The sequence below is a fragment of the Alosa pseudoharengus genome, unplaced genomic scaffold (assembly GCF_046254945.1).
Source record: "Alosa pseudoharengus isolate Yale_2024_CS ecotype anadromous, Long Island Sound unplaced genomic scaffold, YU_APseudo_1.1 YU_APseudo_1.1_scf_1, whole genome shotgun sequence".
NCBI classification, from domain to species: domain Eukaryota; kingdom Metazoa; phylum Chordata; class Actinopteri; order Clupeiformes; family Clupeidae; genus Alosa; species Alosa pseudoharengus.
In genome coordinates, this window is record NW_027468564.1 from 52,747,218 (window position 1) to 52,770,206 (window position 22,989).

Below are 22,989 nucleotides of genomic sequence, written 5' to 3' on the forward strand. Positions count from 1 at the left end.
AAGTTTTTAACCCCAGGCTATCAGGATTCTAAATGAGGATTGTAGCAGGAGCACCGGCATAGCCTAAACTTTGCACTTTCTTTCTTTATTCTTCTCCCTTTTTTATATATATATATATATATATATATATCCTTTGCACAGTCTTGGAGTCAGTGGAACAAGCATTTTACTGCATTTATAGGCTACCTGTATAATGTATGTGACAAATAAACATTTGATTTGATTTGATTTTTTTTTATCCACAGAGACGGTACACAGGCCACCAGCAGGGGGAGCCAAAACAGATGTACCTGCGACAGGCCAGAGGAACATAACAGCAACTGACTGAAAAAGATTAGGTGATCAGGGGAATAAACATCATTGAGCAAGGTTGTCTTGTTTTTTTTCTGACAATGGCAGTATGCTCCACAGAATCTGATGAAAAGAAAGCTTTTTGTTTAGTAAGGAGCACGGACAGATAATGAATTTGAAAAACTAAGTTTAACTCTCTGGAGAGGAAACAGAAAGATTGGAACAGGACAGCTCTTGGTTTTGTGTTAACTTGCTTTGCCTGACTGTACTTGTAGTTTAAACAGTGAAATTATCTTCAGGAACATCCAAGGATAAATTTCATAAGAGTTAGACTCCTCTGCTAGAATCCAGTGCCTTCAGTGTACTGTAATTTATGTTTGTCAGAAAATGTTTTTCTTTGTGGATTTCCTCCTACAAACTTAATGAACAGTGCTGTCCAAAGATTTTCAATATAGGCAGAACACATCTGTTCACATCATGTTATATGACATCTAATCGGTATACTATGAAGCGAGATTAGTGGTACGTTGACCATGAAGCCTGAGATGCATTCAAATTTGAAAAACAAGAGGCAAACGTTCCAGGCTGACCTTTTCAATCAGAATGTTGTGTAAATATGATCAATTGTTCACTTTAAACTGTGAACAAAATGGCAAGCAAAAAAGCAACAGTCCCAAACGGTGCCTCTGCTTGCCCAATGTGAACATCAACAATCTCCACATGATCCAACAACCCCTCTGTACATTTCATAGTGAGAGGACACAGGGTGAACTAATGGCAAAAAATGAATACAAGTTACTCTTCAACTCCGAGTCAATTTGCTTTTGTTGTGACCTTTATCCTCTGGACCACCGGTAACATCAAGATGCTGTGGACGGACAGCCTGACACCAAATAGCCTTAAACGTATCAGTCCGCGATTGTCTTAAACTTATCACTCTGTGATTGTCCAATGATCTTACTGGGCCAGTTTTCTGTTTGTGGATTATGCCTAGTTCTTGACAATAAGAAAACTTAAAATCTTCATTGGGAAAAGCTTTTATTCTTGGACAAAGGCTTAATCCATGTATAGGACTGGCCAATTGTCACCAATACTACCTTTGATAACAATAGAGAGACCAGTTATGAATAAATTGTTCCTAACCAAGCATTTCTGCCCCAATTTACATTTGTACTTTAACATAGTCTAAGGATTCATAAGTAAGAGTGATGTATCATTTGGAACTAAACTGTCAGTTGTAATTTCCTTTTTGGTCGGTTTGCTTTTCGAGAGTTTACAGGAAGACAGGGACTATTGACGAGCAGCCTGTGAGTGTGGAAACAATTTGGTCATGTCGTGTCATCCAGCCTTATCTGGGCTCTGTGCAAACTACAAATACGAACAGAGTGAAGTAACTCTTAGTGCTTACCGTCAGCTGCCGATCACACTCTGCTCCTCTCACCTCTGTCTCGTTCAAAATGAGTCTTCGAGTTACTTTACTGCTTCTCTTTGAATTGTCCCTTTACGCCGCTGTTTCATCAAAGAAAGGTAAAGCTCTATCTATAGTGTTGTGTTTAATTGGGGTTGTTTTCGTATATTTTGCTGTGTTTACTGTTTCCCCTGCTGTAAAAGAACACCGATCAACTTGTAATGTTTTATTTCTATTTCCTTTCGCTGAGTAGAGTGCATGGCTTCTTTTTGTTTTGGATCATGCATGAATGAAGACCTTGCAAATGTTTATTTGAGTGTGTGTGTGTGTGTGTTTCAGTGTGTGGGCGCCCCACTGTCTCGGGTGAGGTGGAGGTGGAGGCCCTCCAGAGGGTGTATGAGCCCGGGGAGGAGGCGGTGCTCTCCTGTGCACCCGGCTACGCCCGTGCTGGTGGCTCCCGTGTCATTATCTGCACCAGAGACGGGGACTGGGGAAAAGTCAGCCTCAAATGTGCACGTGAGTCAGCAGAGAGATTGTAGAAGAGAGATGTACTGTAGGCTCCAGTCAGTGTTGATTTGTCAAAGAATGGGGGTAGAGGAGCGCTTCTTGGACTCTAAAGCTTGGTTAAGTCAGAGGTGCTCTTTGGATGGGAAACTAAATGCCAAGAATCAAGAAACTCCAAGGCACTCTCTATTGAAAAAGTTAAAAAGCCTTTATTATCATGGCTTGGTCAAGTTAACCTTCTAAAAAACTCCAACACGTTTCGGCTACAGTACATGCCTTCTTCTGGGAGTTAAGAAGCCGAAACGCGTTGGAGTTTTTTAGAAGGTTAACTTGACCAAGCCATGATAATAAAGGGTTTTTAACTTTTTCAATAGAGAGTGCCTTGGAGTTTCTTGATTCTTGGCAGTGTTGATTTGTATCTGAAACCAAGGAGGAACTTTGAGATAACACTGCACTTCACTTTCTCTTCACGTGTTTTGTGAAGTGTTTTGAGTACATCCACAGAGAATGGCACTCAGACAAACATACAGTGAAGATAATACGTAAGCATCTTTATTGCTGTTCACAAAGAGTGGAAGCAGACCAAAACAAATGTCTACTGTAGATGTTTGAACTCATGCATGTAAAAAGTTCTTTGTTATATAGTTTTAGCAATACTTTGTTTTATAGTTTCAATTATTTCCTTTGTAATCACACATCTGAATGATTTTGTAATTCTATTTGCAGCAAAAAGCTGTCCCCCACCTAACGATCCAACACATGGAACGGCTGAGTTCATAAACATTGTGTACAAGAGCACCATCAACTACACCTGTGATGAGGGGTAGGTAAACTATCTTTAGGTTTACGGTGAATTCTAATCACAAAAGAACTTATATCCATAGCAGTCCTCTAGAGCCCCCCCCCCCCCTCCCCCTTAAATGTACAGTCTGCAACAGTGTTGCCACAGTTACCTTGAAAAAGTAATCTGATTACTGATTACTGCTTTAAAAAGTAACTTAGTTACTTTACTGATTACTTGATTTTAAAAGTAACTATGTTAGATTACAAGTTACTTTATTAGTTACTTTCAGCAGCTGCCGACAACACCCCCAACACCTCAACACAAAAATGATAACCGGTTTTGCCAATACTCACTCATACTATACTGGAAGTGCATTTTAACAGCAATGTATAGCAGACATCCCAACCTAACCTACTTAGATACTGAAATTCAGATGTTTGTTCAATAATGTCTAAGTACACCAAATAAGGAAGGCCTATTGATAGAAATTGTTATAGTAAAATATGTAGATTTTTTTTCATGTAGCCTTGGCAACTAGCCATCTTGTAGCCTATAGGCCTGAGTAATATGCAAATGAAATTACACTTGTTAAACTCACCTCAACAAGTCTTTTGCAATAATTTAACCTGCCGTGAGCAATGCTAAAGTTGCTGTTACAAACAGTGCAGTGTGCAAGATTATCATTATGTTTTAATCTTTTAAGACAATTGGGTACACTTTTGTGTAGTCTGATGTGAAATGGGTCTTAAATCTTCCTTTTTGAGGGGCACTGACGCTGCCATGACGCTTCTGAGATACACTGACTGAACTGATTAATTATGTTTGGGAGAAAAGAGATATAAGCACTTACACTGAAAACGGATTGGTTGATTTAGCAAAACAGACCAGGATGCTCTCTGTCTTGGATGCGCTTCAGGCACAAACGCACCAGTCCTCTCTCTTTCCCTCTCTGCTGTGTGCGCATTAAGCTATGCACACGCGATTTGAAGCAAAGATTCTAGAATCTTTGATTTGAAGTCCGGTCTGGCTTGCGTGCTCTTGTTCGCTCTAGGTTCCGGGAGATTTTATGTAATTTGCGGGCGTCAGGAAGCCGCTATCAATATGTGGGAGACTCCCAAAACTTCGGGAGACTTGGGATGTCTAGCTAGACAGCACTTTGTCGCCAGCACAGAATGTACAATGTACCTTAATGTTGTCATGTTTAGCTGACACAAACTCAAAGTAATGACTGATGAAATGTGCATCTCTCTCTCTCCCTCCATTGTTGTTTTCGTTTGTGTCGCTGCACGTGAATTGTCCTCATGCTGAAAACGTGAGCATAGCCTGACATGACATTAATCCCCAAGACAAGAAGAAAGCAAAGAATATATCTTTTTATTAAGGAAAATGACAAAAATAGTAACGCACAGTAACTTAGATAAGTAACTTTAATCTGATTACTGGTTTGTAAATAGTAGCGCGTTAGATTACTCGTTACTGAAAAAAGTGGTAAAAATAGACTAACGCGTTACTGGCATCACTGGTCTGCAATTATGATTCTACACTTTCTGGAAATTATTTCTCAGTCTTGTAGTTGTCTGTTCAGTGTTTGTCCTCTAGCGGGGACGTGGGAGACAGGCATAGGGACCTGGGGGGCGCTGTGGCACAAGACGCTACTGCATCCCTAATGGCACTGCATCTGCCTCTTATGTTTGGACCTAAACCGTCTGTTCTGTTCTGCAGGTATATTCTAAACGGAACAACTAACAGTACCTGTATGCATGATGGGAAATGGAGTCATCCTCCTCCAGTTTGTGAACGTAAGATTTATTCTCTCAAAGAATACAATTTCTCAATTAAAAAAAAAAGAATAGAGTCCTGCTGATTTGTCATATTTTGTTTTCAAAACACACCACAGTCCACCGCTACACTTGTCATCAGTCATCTCCATGCCGTAACGATGTTTGCTCTATGTGATGTGGAAAGCATCTCTCTTCCTTCCCAGCTGTTACCTGTGGCCTGGCCCCAATCCCCATCTATGGCAAAATCGTTTATGACAAAAAGCCAGTTGGGGACATTGTTACATTTGGATTGGGGGGGCGATACGAGTGTCCGCCCCCTCTTGCACTCTTTGGCAACGAGAAAGCCTCCTGCACTGCCCATGGCAACTGGACAGCGCCTCCAGAATGTCGAAGTAAGTGAAAATGACTGCTGAAGGTTTGTATGCTTTTACGTGTCGTATACCAGCTCATCATGGTGTACACCATCATTTGTTTCTTGAAGGTTGTTTAACCCATTATTGAAAGGCATGCATATAATATCTCTAAAAGGTGTTGCTATCGAAGCACAGTTCTGGACAACAGAGTATGTTAATTCAATATAAAGGTATTAAATGTAAAGACTGACTGTTAGGAAGTCATGGGCCGAGGATGCACCTCTGCTTCCTGGCATAGGCCCTTTCTCCTCTGGTAGCAATTAAACAAATGGAACATCTTCGATGACGTCGAGCTTTGAACAATTTTCCGGGGCATGAGCTGGAAGAACAAGGAGAGAGGACGCATGCAAGTAGCCCAATGAAATGCTTACCTCTTACCTCCGAGTCCTGGACCAGTCATTGCACTCATTGTCTTCTCAGGGCGACCAGCCTGCACTCGACACTTGTATCTCCCACAATGTTTATTAAATGTAGGAAAAAAACCTTATACAAAGACAAACCGACAAAAACAGGCCCAAACACAAATTTTAAAAAATCCACCAAAGGGTCCCATCTGCAGGCCTGTCCAACCATGCCAAACAAATTTCTCCATTAATGCTACTTCTTGGCTTTATGTAGGGTTCTTGAGTTCTTGACACTGTTTCGAAGCTGACGTTTCGAAACAGTGTCAAGCTTCCGAAACGCAAGTGTTTCGAACAGTGTTTCGAAGTGTGGTTCAAAACGCCCATGTCACGTGATCATGGCTTAGTGAGGCTTCGTGGTGTTTCAATTTGGTTTGGACAGGTGGCACACTTGCCGCGCGAGCCAATTACCCGAGTAAACACCTGTTTGATCTAAATTACAAAGTCCCAGAATGCTTAAAAGTCATTCAAACACATCCTATCTTTGTGGGTTTTTTGTGAGGAGAGAGATTTTGAGAGATAGCCTATAGCGACATAGAGACATATAGAGATATAGCGATTTATAGTGCATTCTTGTGATTGATAGGTTAGTGATATAGATTAATTGACAGGCTAGAGACAGACAGTGAGCGATAGTTTAGATAGATATAGTCTAGTGACGTTAATATTTAGATAGTAGCAGAAGTAAAAAAAATATATGACTGATGCCTTTATTTCAAGAACAGCTGACCCTTTGAAATACTGGCAGGAGAGGAGAGTGGTTTATCCAAACCTAACTGTGATGGCAAAAAAATATTTGTGCATGCCAGCAACAAGTGTGCCTTGTGAAAGAATTTTTTCCAAGACTGGGGAGGTTTATTCAAAAACAAGAAACAGATTAAATGCCAAGACGGCAGAACAACTGTTATTCCTAAATAAAAATGTATGTTGACATACAAAAAATGTGTTGTTTATTTTTCCCATGTTGTACCTGATTAGTCTAACCTGCTTCACATGTATCCTTTATTTCCCTACAACATGTTCCCAAAAAAAACCCTGGGCCATAATCATAGCCTACATTTTAAAACCATTGTAGCTTTTTCCTCTCCAGCATATTCCAAAGGATAATGTACTATGAAACTGAAATAACAAAACATCTAACTGGCAGATATAAAAATGTTCTAGTTACTGAACGCATATACTAGTCTGAAATTTCTAAGCACCAGCAGGGAGTCGAACACCGGCCGCTCCGGCCGAATGCAAGTGTGTTAACCACTGAACCACGTGGCTGTAGACAAAATCTTGCGTTCCATGTTGAAGCAGTTGTGCTTCACGGTCAAAATGTGATGTTAGCAAAACTGGCCACTAGATGTCACCATGGAGTTACGTGTGTTGGATTGTTTCGAAACCTCGACACATTCCGGTGCAATTGCTTCGAACGTTTCGTTGTTTCACAAAGCCTCGTTCTGCCCATCCCTAGCTTTATGTAGCTAGTTAGTAGCTACCAGGTAAAAGAAGCAAGCTGGTGCCCCCTTGTGGATGAGGTGTGTTTGTGAAAGTATACTATCTATCTACAGTGCAACTACCAGGCAACACAGACAGAGGAAAATAAAGGCACTCCTCTTCTGCATGTATATTGACCAAAAATATAATGCATGCATATGGAATAACGCACCTGTTTATTAAAGGCACACTATGCAGGTTTTTAGCTTAATATGCAAGTTTTTTAGCTTAATTTACCTTCATTTACCAGCTTCAGAGTCATTGGAATGGTTATATGACTTTTTTCGGGTTGGTGGCCGTCTCGCTTCCCCCTAGCGCCTGTGAGCGGAAAAAACACCCTTGCAACTGTGGGCCGGCGGTCTCAGTGTCAGGAAGTATAACTTGTAACGAATTGCTTTACTGCATTCAAATACACATACACACCAGGCATCGGCTAGAAAAAGGTAGCTATGGAGTTTCTCAGCCATTCGTCGTGACAGAGCAAGCGAAAAATAAGCAAAAACCGAAAAAAAAAAAACAGTAAGGAAATTGCCAATACTGCATAGTTTACCTTTAAGCCTGAACATTTTAAAACAAACTGTCAGATATTTTTGGTTTTACATTGCATTTCTGCACCCAGTGTAAAATGTAAAATGTGTTTCTTAGTACTTAGTGTAGTTAGAGACGGACTAGTACCTATGTACTTAGTGATGGATTGTGGTTCTTCAACATACTCCTTTAATTCCTCATCCCTTTCTTTGCAGTCGTGGCTTGCCCTGCCCCAACTGCAATACCCCACGGCTTCATCACGTTTGCAGTGAAGAGGGAACATGGCTACAAGGAGAGAGTGAAGTACGGCTGCGATGCCAACTACGTCATGGATGGAGCTCCGGAAATTGAGTGCGAGAAAACAAGCCAGTGGTCCACCAAGCCAGTGTGCCGAGGTGAGAGCTACACATATACTCATACTTACTCATCTGGCTGACACTTTCATCAAGCGACTTATTACAATTATTACAAGGGTCAGTCTCCTCAGAGCAACTTGGGGCTAAAGGAGAATCATGTCCCCAGAGTGTAGCATTGTAGCTGCCTGGCTGCTCTAGCTCTAGTTGGCTGCAGAAACTCGAGCTAGGTAGCAACGATTTCTTTCGGGGGTTTTGTACCGTCTGTACTCAGTGACCTTGAGAAACAAATGTGAGTGCCTTACTAAAGGGCACAACAATGGCCACCAGTAATTGAACACACAACTTTTCTGGCTAGTGCATGCTAGCGCAATTCCTTCTAGCTTCACTACACTACCATCACTGCATGCATAAGCAACATTGTCCTTGCTCTTCAGCATGTTAGCCTATACGTTATGCGAACCAGTACAAATAGTGCCTGTAGTGTAAACCAGTGGTTCTCAACCTGGGGGTCTGGGAATTTCTGGGAGATTATTCTTGGGGTCAATCGAGTACTAAAGCCAAAAAGCATTGTCCAGGCAACCGGATTTTCTGTTCTAAACAACTGAACCTAGATGGCATTTTCTATTTGGTTCGCTGTGTTCTTTCTTTGAAAACAAGAATAAGTCAATTTCAGGGGGGTATTCCATCAACCTCGCTAATAAAGGCGGCGCTTAACAGAAATAGCCTGGCTTGAACTAGCGTAGACTTTCACTTGGGGCTGAAGCCGTTCCATTAACTCAAGTTAGCGGCATCTTGGCCTCGTTTGTTTCATCTCTGCTCGTGCACGAGGTCATGTCTAATAAGGGGAGAACGCTGGTTACAACTGTAACCGTGGTTCTATGAATAGTGGAAGACCGCCAGAGGCGATGAAAACATAGTGAAGAGATCATGCGCTCGCGCATTGGCTACGAGAACTTATTGATTGGTTGTCATCTGGTGACATCATGACGCTACAATATATAAGCCTACAGATTCGTCATGATCTTTCTCCAAGGTCATTCTGGCCATCCGAGTGACCAAGGACTCTTCCACTATTCATAGAACCACGGTTACAGTTGTAACCAGCGTTCTATTTCATAGTTACAGACCGCCAGAGGCGATGAAAACATAGTGGAAGACTTATACCACCAAGTCACGAGGAATAAAGACCCACAAGCATCACAGTTTAGTTCAACAACTTTATTTAAAGCACACAGGTTAACGCAACAATCCTAGTCCTCACTAGGGAGTACTGCTGCAGAGACCGGAGGAAGCGGAACCACGTTCAACCGGTAAAACCTTGAAAAAGTGCAGGGTGTAGACCAAGTAGCCGCAGAACAGATGTCGGCAAGAGTTATGCCCTTCAGAGCTGCCCAAGAGGTCGCGATAGCACGCGTCGAGTGGCACCTCACAGATGTGGGAGCCGTTTTGCCAGCAGAATGATGCGCAGAAACGATAGCGTCCGACACCCAGTGCGCCAGCCTCTGTCTCGAAATGGCCGCCCCTTTCTGACAGGCCCCGAAGCGCACAAACAGTTGGTCTGTCGTGCGCCACTGCGCAGTCACTGAAAGATACAGTCGTAAGGCTCGCACTGGACACAATGGTAAGCGTGATCCTTCATCAGGCTGAAATGCAGCCAAAGTAATAGGCTGATTGGCAAACTGCGGGGACAGCACCTTAGGCAAAAAAGCAGGGTTAGGCCACAGAGTAACCTGGTTGTCATCTGGTCCCCATCGCATGCACAGAGCACTTACTGAGAGGGCGTGAACTTCCCCAACTCTTTTGGCAGATGTGATTGCCAATAAAAAGGCTGTTTTCAATGAGATCCATTTAATGTCAGCATGTTCCAGCGGCTCAAATGGAGGCAAACATAGACCGTTGAGAACAGTGTGCAAGTCCCAGGAGGCAATGGCAACTCTCGGCCGTGGGTGCAATCTTTGTGCGCCTTTCAAGAAGGCCACCACTAATTTGTGAGCGCCTAAGGAAGCCCCGTCTATAGGAGCCCTATGGGCTGACAATGCAGCGACATACACCTTCAACGTGGCTGGAGTCCGTCCTTCATCCAGGAGGTGTTGTAAGAACTCAAGCACTGCTGCCACAGAACACTCAGCAGGGCTTAGATTGTGAGCCGCGCACCAAGCACTGAAAAGCTTCCACCTGCTAGCATACATTACCCTCGTGGACTGAGCACGAGCATTTAGAACAGTGTGTTGAACCCCTTCTGAACAATCCATGATGCTCTGGTTCCCCCTAGTGGCCAGACCCAAAGTTTTAGCCTGTCCGGGCAGGGGTGCCACAGAGAGCCCTCCATCTGAGACAATAAGTCCTTCCTCAAGGGCAGAGGACTCGGTGGTCCCATTGTTAACTTTTGCAACAAGTGAAACCATGGCATGCTCGGCCACCTGGGAGCTATCAAAAGCACCCTGTGGCCTGTTTCCTGGACACGACTCAACACTGCCCAGATCAGTGGTATCGGAGGGAAGGCATAAAACAGGAGGTTCGGCCACTCGTGGGCCAGAGCATCCCTGCCCAGAGACTCTAATTGTTCCTCATACCACAGGGGACAGTGTGTGGTCTGTTTCGAGGCGAACAGGTCCACTGCTGCTGCACCGTAAGTGTTCCAGATCATTTTCACCACCCCTTTGTGTAAACACCAATCCGCTGGCCTCGGGCCCCCCCGGGACAGAGTGTCTGCCACGGTGTTGAGGCGGCCGGGAAGGTGTCTCGCACGCAGAGAGAGAAATCGTGTCTCCGCCCAAGTCAGAAGTGCCAGTGTCAGCTGAAGGGAGGGGAGGGACCTCGTGCCGCCCTGATGATTTATATGAAACACCACTGAAGTGTTGTCGGTCCTGACCAACACATGCTTTCCCACCAGAACATGCTCGAAATGTTTCAGAGTCAGGAAGACTGCCTGTAATTCCAGAAAGTTGATATGGCATCGTTTCATGTGAGGACCCCACTGACCGCTCACTCCTCGATGCTGCCACACGCCGCCCCAGCCCATGAGGGAGGTGTCCGTCGTGATTACCTCCCTGCATGCAGGAGGTGGGCCCATAGTCACTCCGGACAGCAGGAAGTCCTCCCGACGCCAGCGAAGTAGACATGAGCTGCAACTTTCTGTCACTCGTACCAAGGTCTGCTTGTTGTGCACTGCAGACAGGCGTAGCGCAATCAGCCACCGTTGAAAAGGTCGTAAGTGCAGTAGTCCCAGCTGAATGACTGCGGTTGCTGCTGTGAGCAGTCCTGCCAGTCTCAGTAGTTGAAGGTAAGGTATCCTGCATCCTGTGCGGATTCTTGTAAGGGCATGTTGAATTGAATCCAGTCTGGTTCTGGTGAGAGTGGCCCGCATTGTCCTGGAATCCAGGTGCATGCCCACAAAATTCACCGATTGGGAAGGAACGAGGCAACTTTTCTCCCAATTGACCCTGAGACCTAGGGCTGTGACATGGCGTAAAAGGCAATTGGCGTTGGCTGTCGCCTGCTCTGGGGTTGCTGCACACAGTAGCCAGTCGTCCAGGTACGGTAGCACTAAGATGCCTTCCTGTTGTAAGGGTTCTAGAGCCACCTGGATGAACTTTGTAAAGACACGGGGTGCAAGAGAAAGCCCGAAGGGGAGTACTTTGAACTGATATGTTTTTTGCAGAAAACTGAACCGAAGAAACTGCCGGTGCTCCACCGCAATGGGCACATGAAAATAGGCCTCCTCTAAATCTATTGTGATGAACCATGCACCTGGTTCTATGGCTCGAATCACATCTGCTGTTCGCAACATGCGGAACGGCAAGCGCTTGAGGAACATGTTCAAGCGTCTCAAATCCAGGATGGGTCTGAACCCCCCATCCTTTTTTGGAACCAGAAAATAATGGGAGTAGAATCCCTCCATATGAACCTGAGGGTCTACTTCCTCTATCGCACCCTTCTGTAACAGCTGCTGAACTTCCGCAGTAAGGGCAAGAATTTGAAGAGGGTCCTTCACTATGGTGGGACGAACATGAACACACGGTGTAGGTCGGCGGCGAAACTGCAGGCGGTAGCCCTTCTCGAGAGTCTCGAGCAGCCAACTGTTTGTTGTTATTGCCCTCCAGCATTGCAGCTGAAGTGTTGAAAAACAAGCCACCACCGACCTTGAGCAGTCAGTAGCGTCTACCTGTGGATTCATTGGCCTTGGGGGGGCGCCGAAAGGGCGGCTGCCTTGCAGGCGGTGGTTGTGGTCGTGCGCCCATAGCTGCACGGGGTGGCGGCGGGGCGGACCTGCGGTGTTGGCCATAGGGGTGCCGGCCAAGATTGTGCATTGGTGCACGCCGCTTAGTAGGCATCTGGTGGGGTGCTGATATGCCTACCTGTGGCTCCTTGAAGGGCGGCCGGCGCTGAACATGTTGCGAACCGACTCGGTCACCCGCGTCCTCCTTTCCAATGCCTCCTGCGCAGCTGGCCCAAACAGGTGGCCAGGCAACAGCGGTAACTGGCGCAAGTTGTTCCGACACACTTCTGGCAGGGGTGACTGTGCTAGCCAGACCTGTCGTCTCGCATGGACAAGGAGACCCAGAGGTCGCCCGCATTCGCTGGCCATTGCACCAAGTGCCTGTAGAGAGACATCAAGCAGACCAGACGTAGCAACGTCTGGAGTGGCTGTGTCCAAAGTAGAATGTAAGGCCAGGAGCAAATGCCCCATTGAGTTGCCCACACGTCCAAGTCTTGCAACCGTGTTGTAGGTTTTAACCAGCATGCCATCAGTGCGCCTGCATTCCTTGTTGGGGCATCGCACATCCTGGCGTAGGGCTTCATCGGGCGACACGATGAGAGAGGCTACACAGGGCTCCAATGCCGGCATTGATCGATCCAAGACCGATGGTATCTGGCGCGCTCATGGCCGCCAACGTGCGAGCAGCACGATCAGGCCGAAAATTCAAAGCTGACTGAAATGCTGAAGACACAACTTCAGTGAAGTCTTTGCAGTGAGGCACTTGCACGTCCTTTGGCCCTGGCACTGAGCGGCACAGGAGGTTGGTAGGGCCCACTGGGGCCTGAGGCAAGTCCAGTTTCAACCTGGCAAGCGCCATTTTGATGTTGTCACGGATTGATAAGTGTACGGAAGATGTGTCACTTTCATACTCACTGCCACTCGCTGAGTGCAATGAGGACCGCTGTGATGGCGTTAGCGGTGTGTCAGTGGGTGGCTGACCATTGGGATCAATAAAGAGAGATTCTGAGGCTGCCACCGACATAACATCCACTTCTTGTGGCTGCCGGTGAAAGGAATCATTAAGCAATGGGAGAGTGTGGGCACTATGCTGTGCTACACCGCCAGTCTGATCGGTGTGGTCTTCAGCGGCTTTGATGACAGGATCCGATAGGAGTGCCTGCAATTTCAGAACAGTAGTAGCAAGCTCATCCATTCGCTTTTCTAACTTAGCAGAAGAAGATCTGCGCTTGGATGTCGTTTGCTCCAGGTCTTCAGAATGTTTACGTTTGACACCACGCATATTGCCTGCAGCTTTAAGCGAAATCTCCGATGCCTTTGGATAGGCAACTGACAACCGGATTTGCCGTTGTTCAAGGGGCATCATGCTACACTCAGGGCAGGGGTTAGATAGCGCCTCCATAAGATGCTCCATGCCCAAACAGGATGGACAGCGGTCATGGCCATCCAACATGTCCATTCCAGCAAAGCATTGTGTGCAAAAGGCAGAGTGCTCCATGTCACGGAGGTTCAGCGCTGACACGGCGGGTAATCAAGAGTCGAGCTAACTTAATTCACAATATCCACTGAAGCTAGGCGGGGCTAGCAACTAATAGCAGATGTAATAGCTGTGAGCTATTATCTACACCAACAAAGGAACCCTGGAAACCAAGGGTGTTCGTTGGAATAGAAGTAATTGTTGGCTTGCCCGATAATGTAGCTAGCTTACTCACCTTCGTTGCAGCTAGCACTGGTCATAAGTTAGCTACTACTGTCAACAAACGAAGTGACCCTGGACACCAAGGGTATTCGTTGGGAATAGCAGTGAAAAACCAAGCGAGGGAACCCTGGATACCAATAGGTACTCGCTGGCCGAAATAGTGTACTTACCAGAGAAGAGTTCAGTCACTGCTACTGTATATCCACAAGCCGGTAACGTTAACGTCTCCAACCAGATCCTGAAAGCTGAGGGTAGGCTATCCGTCGGGAGACGCGAAGATTCCGAATCTGATTGTGTTGATAAACAACAGCTAATGGGGGAGCATGTACTACTCAACCCAAGTTCAAGTCAAAAACAGTTCTCAGCCAGGCGAGAATGAAAAAGAGAAAGATCATGACGAATCTGTAGGCTTATATATTGTAGCGTCATGATGTCACCAGATGACAACCAATCAATAAGTTCTCGTAGCCAATGCGCGAGCGCATGATCTCTTCACTATGTTTTCATCGCCTCTGGCGGTCTGTAACTATGAAATAGAACCGCCACTCTCGGGAAACTTCCGGTTTCTGAACTGGTTGCAGCTCCTTTTCTGGTTCCACATGAGGGCGCTCACGAATAAGTGCAGAATGAATGGAGGCCTATGGAGCTGTACCCCTCAAATCCACTTTTCTCGGGATATAATTTTTTGCCCAGAAATTCGAATGTTGCAGTCAAAAGAGGGGGCAGAGAAAATACAAACCGTTGAGTATTATATTTTTTGAGTCACTTATTTGTTCTAAAAAGCCTTTCAAATGTGTCAATGACGTCATTCATTAGCAGAAAGCTAGTGTGTTGTGGGCAACAACGACCCAACCTGTAAGAAATCGAAAGGACGTGACTACTCGTTCATTCAACTTTTGACCTATAATCCATATTGAGCTTGCAGAAACCACAATCAAATCTTCAATTTCTCAACGACAACCAGGTGAAAGAGGCAAATTTAGCCGTCTAGCTCCATAGACCCCCATTGTTTTTGCACTTATTCGTGATCGCCCCTAGGGGGAACTGCAACATATTGCAGGTACAATGGAGTTCATAGGGAGTGATCCGGCTCTCCGTAAACGGGCTCTGACGAGGTAGAAAAGTAGACCAAGACAGTAGATTGACGAAAAGACGATATATGTCGTAAAATTAAGACAATACTAGACGATTCCTGTTCGATAGGCAAGCGCCATCTACAGGATTTTCATCGAAAGTCATCATATTTAACATCGAGAGAAAAAAATAGATTGCCTACAGAAATTGGAGAATAATGAAAGCATACATTTAAAACAACAATGCTAATGGTTTGAAATCAATTGCGAGTTTGATTGGCTTCACTCTTGAACACATAGACTATAGTCTATGCTTGAACAAAACGAGTGAATGAATAAATGGTATAAACTCAAATACAACTTTGGCATATATTCAAAACTATCTATAGCCTACGTTCTTATATTAAAAGAGTTCACTCCAAATTATTGTCTAGGTTTAGGTGGTCATAAAATAAATGAGTATCAACATAATAGCCTATTGTCTCCCATAAGTCCCAAAGTGTTTGAAATAAAGTTGTCTGAAATGCAATGGCTTTCAATTTAATTTATGCTTAGTATTTAATCTGTGTAGCACACAGTGGATTTGATATTCATGAACAATCGTTGACACATGAAGCAGTTTTAATTATTAGCTGCCTAGGCTACAGAATAATTATCCTTTGGCTTGCATCAGATATAATATAGCCCCACTGGCAAAGCTGTCACTGAACAGCCTACCAAATGAGCATGACCCTTTATCAGCAGTAGACATATGTCTTTCATCAAAGATTATAACTAAAAATGCCATTATCAAGGTGATAAACAATGTAGCCTTAATACTTCGTATGGGAAGCGAACCTGCGAACACGCAAAAATGGAAATCCTTTCCTATGCCGTTTCGCTGCACGTTACACCACCACTGAACGTAAGTGATGCAGAGTAGCACAATTTCTAGAACCACACGCATGTGAAGTTAAAACATTTTTAATCGTATAATCTTCATACATTCTTTGGAGCTAGTGAATGTGTAAATCCATGCTTGGTGCACTGTCGGAAAAAACATTTCTATAGGCCTACTTCTATTTTTGAAGTTGGCTACAGGTGATGAGAGTACAGGTTGAAGGAACCATCTTTTTGGACTTGTTTTCTGACAGATTGGGTTTTTTTGCAACACAGCTTAATTTAGCTTGAAAGTTAACCTGCTACGGAGCAGGTTAGTTCTGTGGCATACATTCCCATGGTTACCAAGCTGGGATTCACGTTAACCTCATTAATGGAACGGAATTCTCACTAAAATTAGCAAGACTTATCGAAATAAGACAGGTTTGGCCTTTAGCAAGGTTGATGGAATACCCCCCAGGAGGTGAATATTTGCCTGGCCTCTGCCTGCCTACGTACTTCCGCTCGATTTCTTATCCCTACAGTACTCCGTCTGGAATAGGTTGATTCGCTCTCGTTTACTTCGGTAGTTGGGCAGCCGACCCAACCAGCGAACAGAGGGCGTCCCTGAGAGTGATTACGTTACACAGGCATTGGTCTTTCAATTACTACGTCCCCGTCCCCGAAGCAGACCGCTTGGAATACATCAACGTAGAGAGCGAAAAGGGCTTATGAAATCTTTGCAAATGTGAATAAAAGGCGCAAATAAGGTTGGTGTGAGTTATTTTAGCTCTTTCTAGTTTAGCCTATTAACAGGAGTGTCACGAACGAAGTCACAGGATGTAGGATGTCCTATATCGGATGTAGTATGTTATATCGTCAGCTTTGTAATACCTTAATTTTGTCACTTGAAATACGAACATACCCAAGTCAAACTTTAGTTTAGTAGGCTACATGGTTGCGTTAAAATCGCTATTTTTCAAACACTAAGAAGGCTCAACATAACATGAAACTTTGATCGAAGCATCATCAGTGTCTCTAAACATGAACTCGAGCATTGAGAACATTGTTCGTGTACACATAGTTTACTAAAAAGAAAGATTTTGGACAACTCACTCCTTGCAAGATGGCAATATGGCAGCGAGCAGAAAAAACAAGTGAGTTGTTCCAAAACCTTTCTTTTAGTAAACCCTGTGTACACCAACAATGTTCTCAATGCTCAAGTTCATGTGTACAGACACTGATGATACTTCGATCAAAGTTTCATGTTGTGTCGAGCCTCCTTAGTGTTTGAAAAATAGCGATTTTGACGCGATTGTATCAAAAAAGTAGTGGCCCTATATTCCCATTCAAAAGGTAATTTCACCCGAAAACGACAACTCATTCAAGCTTAAAAGTGGTGCTTTGGATGTACTTATGCATTTATATGAAAGTTTGACTTGGATACATTCACAAAACACCATATGATGCATTTTGGCGAGAGTTAAATGAAACTTGTGACTGTTTGCTGATAAGATGCACGCTTGCTTGTTATGGGCGTCATGCAGAGAAACTTCTCTGTATGAAGAACGCCAGTTGTTAGTGATTGGTTCAAAGCGGTTCAAAGGAACTGTGCCCTCCCACCCGGAAATAAACGTTTGCATATGGATCTAGGCCAGTCTGGTGTCCAGGCTAGGTGAATCACTACAGATCAAAACATTTAGCCTTTAGCTTTTAGCCTACTGTATGTATTCTTGTATGTATTCGCTAGCATGAACGATCAGGTCGGTTTCCACATGCTAAAATTTCGCTTCGCTCTCATTGAGGTTGAATGGAGATTAAATTCGCCCTGGTTGGGCAAAATGAGTGCAAATCGCTGAACATTTTTTTTTAAGAATAGGTCAATGGGACTTAAAGAAGCACTATGCAACAATTTTAGGAAAAATGACCTTAATTATGCAGGTTGAGAGTCTTTGTAATGTGGTTTGATAGTCTCTTGAACAATGTGTTTTCTCTACCGTTTTATTGTGAGCCCTGTATGTGTTTAGCTTGGTTTATTGATAGCTAGCTCGCTAGCTAGTGGGGATTTAGCGTAGCAGTCACTTGCTACCAAAGCTGCAGGGGGAGTTGTGTAGTGAAACATGCGAGCCCAAATCCGGCGAAAACCCAGAAAACATCGAAGAAATAACCAGACCTGCATAGCGCTTCTTTAACATTGGAGCTGCTCTTCAATAGGAACGCAACCACTTGGGTTGCTAGTTTTCACTAGCCCTCCCAATAAAGGTTGATAATCACTGGTGTAAACAGTAGAGCCCAATTGGCCATAGACACACAGTGCTGATATACAGACCAATGCATTTTGATGCAAAACTTAGCACAGTCAATGTAAACATTTTTATATATTGACTGCAGCTCCATGCACTGTCAACGTCAAAAGAGGACGCATCTTCTACAATGCCAAAAAGATGTGGATTGAGGACTTTAAGCCAAACAGACTGCTGCACAATGAGTATGTCGTAGTCTACTGCCTGAACAAGGAGAAAAAATGTGGATATCCAGTTGCAACCCAATGCGTCGATGGCACTTTGAAGATCCCAGAGTGTTATGAGGGTAAGAGACAAGGACACTAGCATTTGTCAGAAGGATTTATGTACTGTGGATATGGTACTATCATTGGATAATAGTATGAATGGATAATCTACTACTGCTGAAATAATGTTTACAAAGTTGTGTCTGTGATTTAATCCTTTCAGAATGTTTTCTATCTCAGTGGCTTCTCACCATGTAAATATATTTGATACCAAAAGATCAATCAATAATGGCCTCTCTGTCGGTGTGTGTGCGTGTGTGTTTGCATGGGTCTGCCTGTCTATCTATTTTTCTATCTGCAGAACCAAGCGGGACAACATATAACCTAAATTCAAAGTCACTTCCATCTGAGATCAAGATGTGTCCATAAAGAGGAAGTGGAAGGACACAGTCCAGATTTCTCATTGCTCTTCTATTCTATGTTCTTTATATACAATTTTGGGCGCTTCATTCACCAAATAAAAGTGTTTGAGGCTTGTTATTCACAGTTCCATATGTAATGCTTTACATCCAAAACTCTTGTCTATTACATTTTCCAATTATCTAATTATTATTATAGAACGTCAGCCTGGCTCAATATACTTCATCAGCCAAGTAGCCTAGTCAGTATACTGTATATGCTTGACTTAGTAGCCTTTGTCTATGGTATCAGTTATCATTGTAATTAAAAAAAAAAACTAGCAACATTGTGTCATTGCGTTTTCAATAGCAGGATAGGCACAAGGGACAATGACAAATATAGAGTGTCATCACAAAGGTTGCCAATTCACGCAATTGACAAATGTCTCACAAGCCTTTTTTCATGCCAACCTTTCATCTCTGCTTCCTTCGATGTAGCCTATTTTTGTCTGCTGTCTGAGTTTTAAAAAAAACAAAATGTATACATTTGGCATGCCCTTGCTGTGATTAATGTGGAACATGGGCTATAACTAGGCAAAGAAAGGGAAATGCACCTCCGTTCACCAAAAAAGACTGCCTGTGGTTGTGTTTCTACAAACATGTTGGCAGAAAACATAATATATGTTAAATGCTTTCTCCATTGTCAACATGACTGAAGTAGGCCTAACCTATGGCAATGTCTATGTTCAGTAGCCTATATGTTTTTCATTGAGTCAAGCAGTTAAATGTGGTTTATAATGCATGGTAACACACACATACATTTAAACACACACACACATACTTAAATACACAGACAGTACACATACATGTCACGCACACACATAAACACAGCCACACGCAGGCACACACACCCCTATAGTCACACATAAAGACACTCACAGTACACATGCATGTCACGCACACACACATAAACACAGCCACACAGGCAAGTAGGCACTGGTAGGTTTATTTTAACAGTGAGAGACAAAATATCTATCTATATAAATTATTATGACCATATAGGTCATATAAGTTTAGTCAGTTTTTTTTTCTCCCAGATTTTCTTTTCTTCAGTGATTTTGTGTCAACGATTCCCAGGACACTGAAAGACCAGGCTGACTGAAACTTGGTGGCCAAAGGCCAAATAACACCATGGGCGCAGCAGCACAATGATATCATGCAGCACCTGAAAATAGTCCCTGTAGGCTAACTTCCAGCAACAAGGTTGAGCTGCAGCAGACAAATTGGTTAGTGACTGGATTATTACGCCTGAAGGAGAGTATAGTTCCAGTGGTGGGCCGGTCCAGGAGAAAATTGCAAGGGCATTTTAATTCCCTCCCTCACTTCCCCCCCCCATCTATTCTATCCCGTGACAGAAGCAACCTGATGCTCACTGTATCCCTCTACCAGTTAAGACAGAATTCAACCCTTCTTTTCCTCACTCAAACTTTCTTTTCAACTCCTTTGGCATGGTTTTCTTAGGATTCCAATTACTTTCGAGGTACTACTAGCACTGTTTTTGCCATCCAGCTGGTCCTATTGCAAGAGAATAATGTTTTTTTTATACTTTTCCTTGTTAAATAAGATTTGGTTCAGGTGATCTAATCAGTACCTCATTACGTAGAATGAGGTGTGCTTGTATTGGAATTCAACAAACACTGGAATGAGGCTGTCATATATGTAGAGATGCTGATTTCAGAAAACAAATGCCCCTTTGCTATCTGGGAACGGTTTGGCTTGAATTCCCTGCTACTTGAAAACAAATATCCTATTGCGTCCTATTGCGTGCAGAGGGAATTTGAAAGACAACTGATTATCCAGACCCTACATTATAATGTGGGTCTGGCTCGCCAGGCTAGCATTGAAAGGGATTTACCGTCAGGAAAATTCTATTGAGATTGTTCAACAGCTGTAACTAGCTGGTTGGCTATTATTGTCTTGTCGTTAGTTAGCAACCCACCGAACACAGTGAAGTTTAATGATCTTGTCATAATCTCTCTTTAATTCAATTTCAATTCAATTCAATTTATTGTGCTTATAGAGCGCCAAAACATAACACATGTATCATGGCGCTTTACAGAATGTAGGCAATCAGAGAAAGAAGGAAAGAAAGGAAGAAAAGGAAAGCAAGAGAGAGGCCCATGGGTAACAGGGGCGAGGAAAAACTCCCTAGAATTGGAGATATATATAGGAAGAAACCTCGAGCAGATCCACGACTCAAGGGCCTGACCCATCTGCCTAGGGTCAGTACATGACAGTAAGGTCTGTATACATGACAAATGCATATGATAGTCGGGTGTAGAGAATAAGACATGGTGTTAAGCACTTGAGCTGAAAGTTACAAGAGGTGGGATGATTACGTATCCGTTATGGTAATTCGTTATTCCTGATTTAGTGACAGAAAGTTCAATAGTCCAGCGTTGGGATTGTCCAGGGGAAGGGAGTTTTCGAGGGGCATGTGGTGGGTTGGTGGATGGGCCAGTAATCCGGGCAGAGTTGTCATAGGCTGGTGGTGGGTCGCTAGGCTGTACGGGCCAGGAGTCCAGATAGGGGGCAGTAATAGGGCAGTCGAGGATGGGACTTCAGGTGAGATGGGTGAGAGGAGGGCCAACACACGGATGGTTGATGACTGGTGATGATATACCTCACAAGTGAGGTACAGTAAGGGGGAAGAAAGAGAGATGTAGAGTGGGTTAGTATTACTGAAAATCAAAATGGTTAATGTCAATAAGTAATCAGTAGTACTATATATTGTTATAACATGGTGGGAATAGGCAAGAGAGGGAGAGTTGAGAGAGAGAGAGAGAGAAGGGGGGAGAGGAGAGGGGGGGTTGTACGGCGTGACACATGAAAAGTCCATGACAGCACTATGCTATAGCAGCATAACTAAGGCATGGTGAGGGGTAGTCGACACCAGCGCAGGTATGGTCAGTGACCACCATCGCACGTGCGACTGGGGTGCCAGTCACACGAGGACTCAGCAGGGTGGTCCATTCCAAAAAACCCTGAGGTGGGTGAATTTCCACGCACCATACCTAACTATGGGAGGCAGTAAAGAGGTATGTTTTAAGTCTAGACTTAAAAATAGGGAGGGTGTCTGCTAGTCGAATTGAGGTAGGAAGATTATTCCAGAGGAGGGGTGCGCGATAGCTGAAAGCTCTGCCTCCTACTGTAGTTTTTGAGATTCTTGGAATTACAAGAAGGCCAGTATTCTGTGATCGTAGCGGTCTGGGTGGGTTATATGGAACTAGGAGATCTTTAATATATTCTGGTGCCTGGCCATTAATGGCTTTGTATGTTAGAAGTAATATTTTGAAGTCAATGCGACTTCTAACAGGCAGCCAGTGTAGAGATGCCAGGATAGGGGAAATATGTTCATATTTTTTAGTTCTAGTGAGTGTGCGAGCAGCTGCATTTTGTATAAGCTGTAAGCTCTTTAGACAGGTGTTATTGCAGCCAGCGTATAGAGCATTGCAATAATCAATCCTTGAGGTGACAAAAGCATGGATTAATTTCTCAGCGTCTGGTAGGGATAAAGACTTCCTTATCTTTGAAATGTTCCTTAAATGATAGAATGAAACTTTGGTAATCTGTTTTATGTGATTACTTAGTGATAGGTCTTGGTCAATTGTAACTCCTAGATTTTTAACACATGTGGATGAGGATAGTCGGAGATCAGTAAATGTAGCCTGTGATGAGGATAGGATATCCCTCATCTTTTTAGGACCTAAAACCATGACTTCTGTTTTATCGGAGTTCAAAAGCAGGAAATTGTTTGTCATCCATGTCTTTATGTCTCGTATACATGTGTCAAGTTTGGCTAACGGAGTCAATTCGTCAGGTTTTATGGAAAGGTATAGTTGTGTATCGTCTGCATAAGAATGAAATTTAATGCCATGTTTCCTAATTTCTGAGCCTAGAGGAAGCATATAGAGAGAAAATAACAGGGGCCCTAGTACTGAGCCTTGAGGCACCCCATATTTTACCATAGTCTGGGTAGATGGTTCATTGTGAACCTGTACAAATTGTCTGCGGTTGGAAAGGTATGATCTAAACCAAGCGAGTGCTGAGTCTTTAATGCCTATCGAATGTTCAAGCCTGTGGAGTAGTATGTTGTGGTCTATGGTGTCAAAGGCAGCACTGAGGTCCAGGAGGACCAATATTGATATATGTCCATTATCGGCAGCGATGAGGAGGTCATTAAAAACTTTAACTAAGGCTGATTCAGTACTGTGGTGAGCTCTGA

General features: G+C 43.8%; 1 protein-coding gene across 1 annotated transcript; it reads left to right on the top strand.

The window, feature by feature from the left end:
* The first annotated feature begins 1,723 nt into the window (after positions 1-1,723).
* On the top strand, positions 1,724-18,850 carry LOC143132816 (beta-2-glycoprotein 1-like). Its single transcript, XM_076292625.1, has 8 exons — positions 1,724-1,818; positions 2,039-2,215; positions 2,930-3,026; positions 4,710-4,786; positions 4,972-5,160; positions 7,808-7,987; positions 18,189-18,386; positions 18,668-18,850. The coding sequence occupies exons 1-8, from the start codon at positions 1,749-1,751 to the stop codon at positions 18,733-18,735; spliced, it is 1,056 nt and encodes a 351-aa protein (XP_076148740.1). The 5' UTR covers positions 1,724-1,748; the 3' UTR covers positions 18,736-18,850.
* The last annotated feature ends 4,139 nt before the right edge of the window (positions 18,851-22,989 follow it).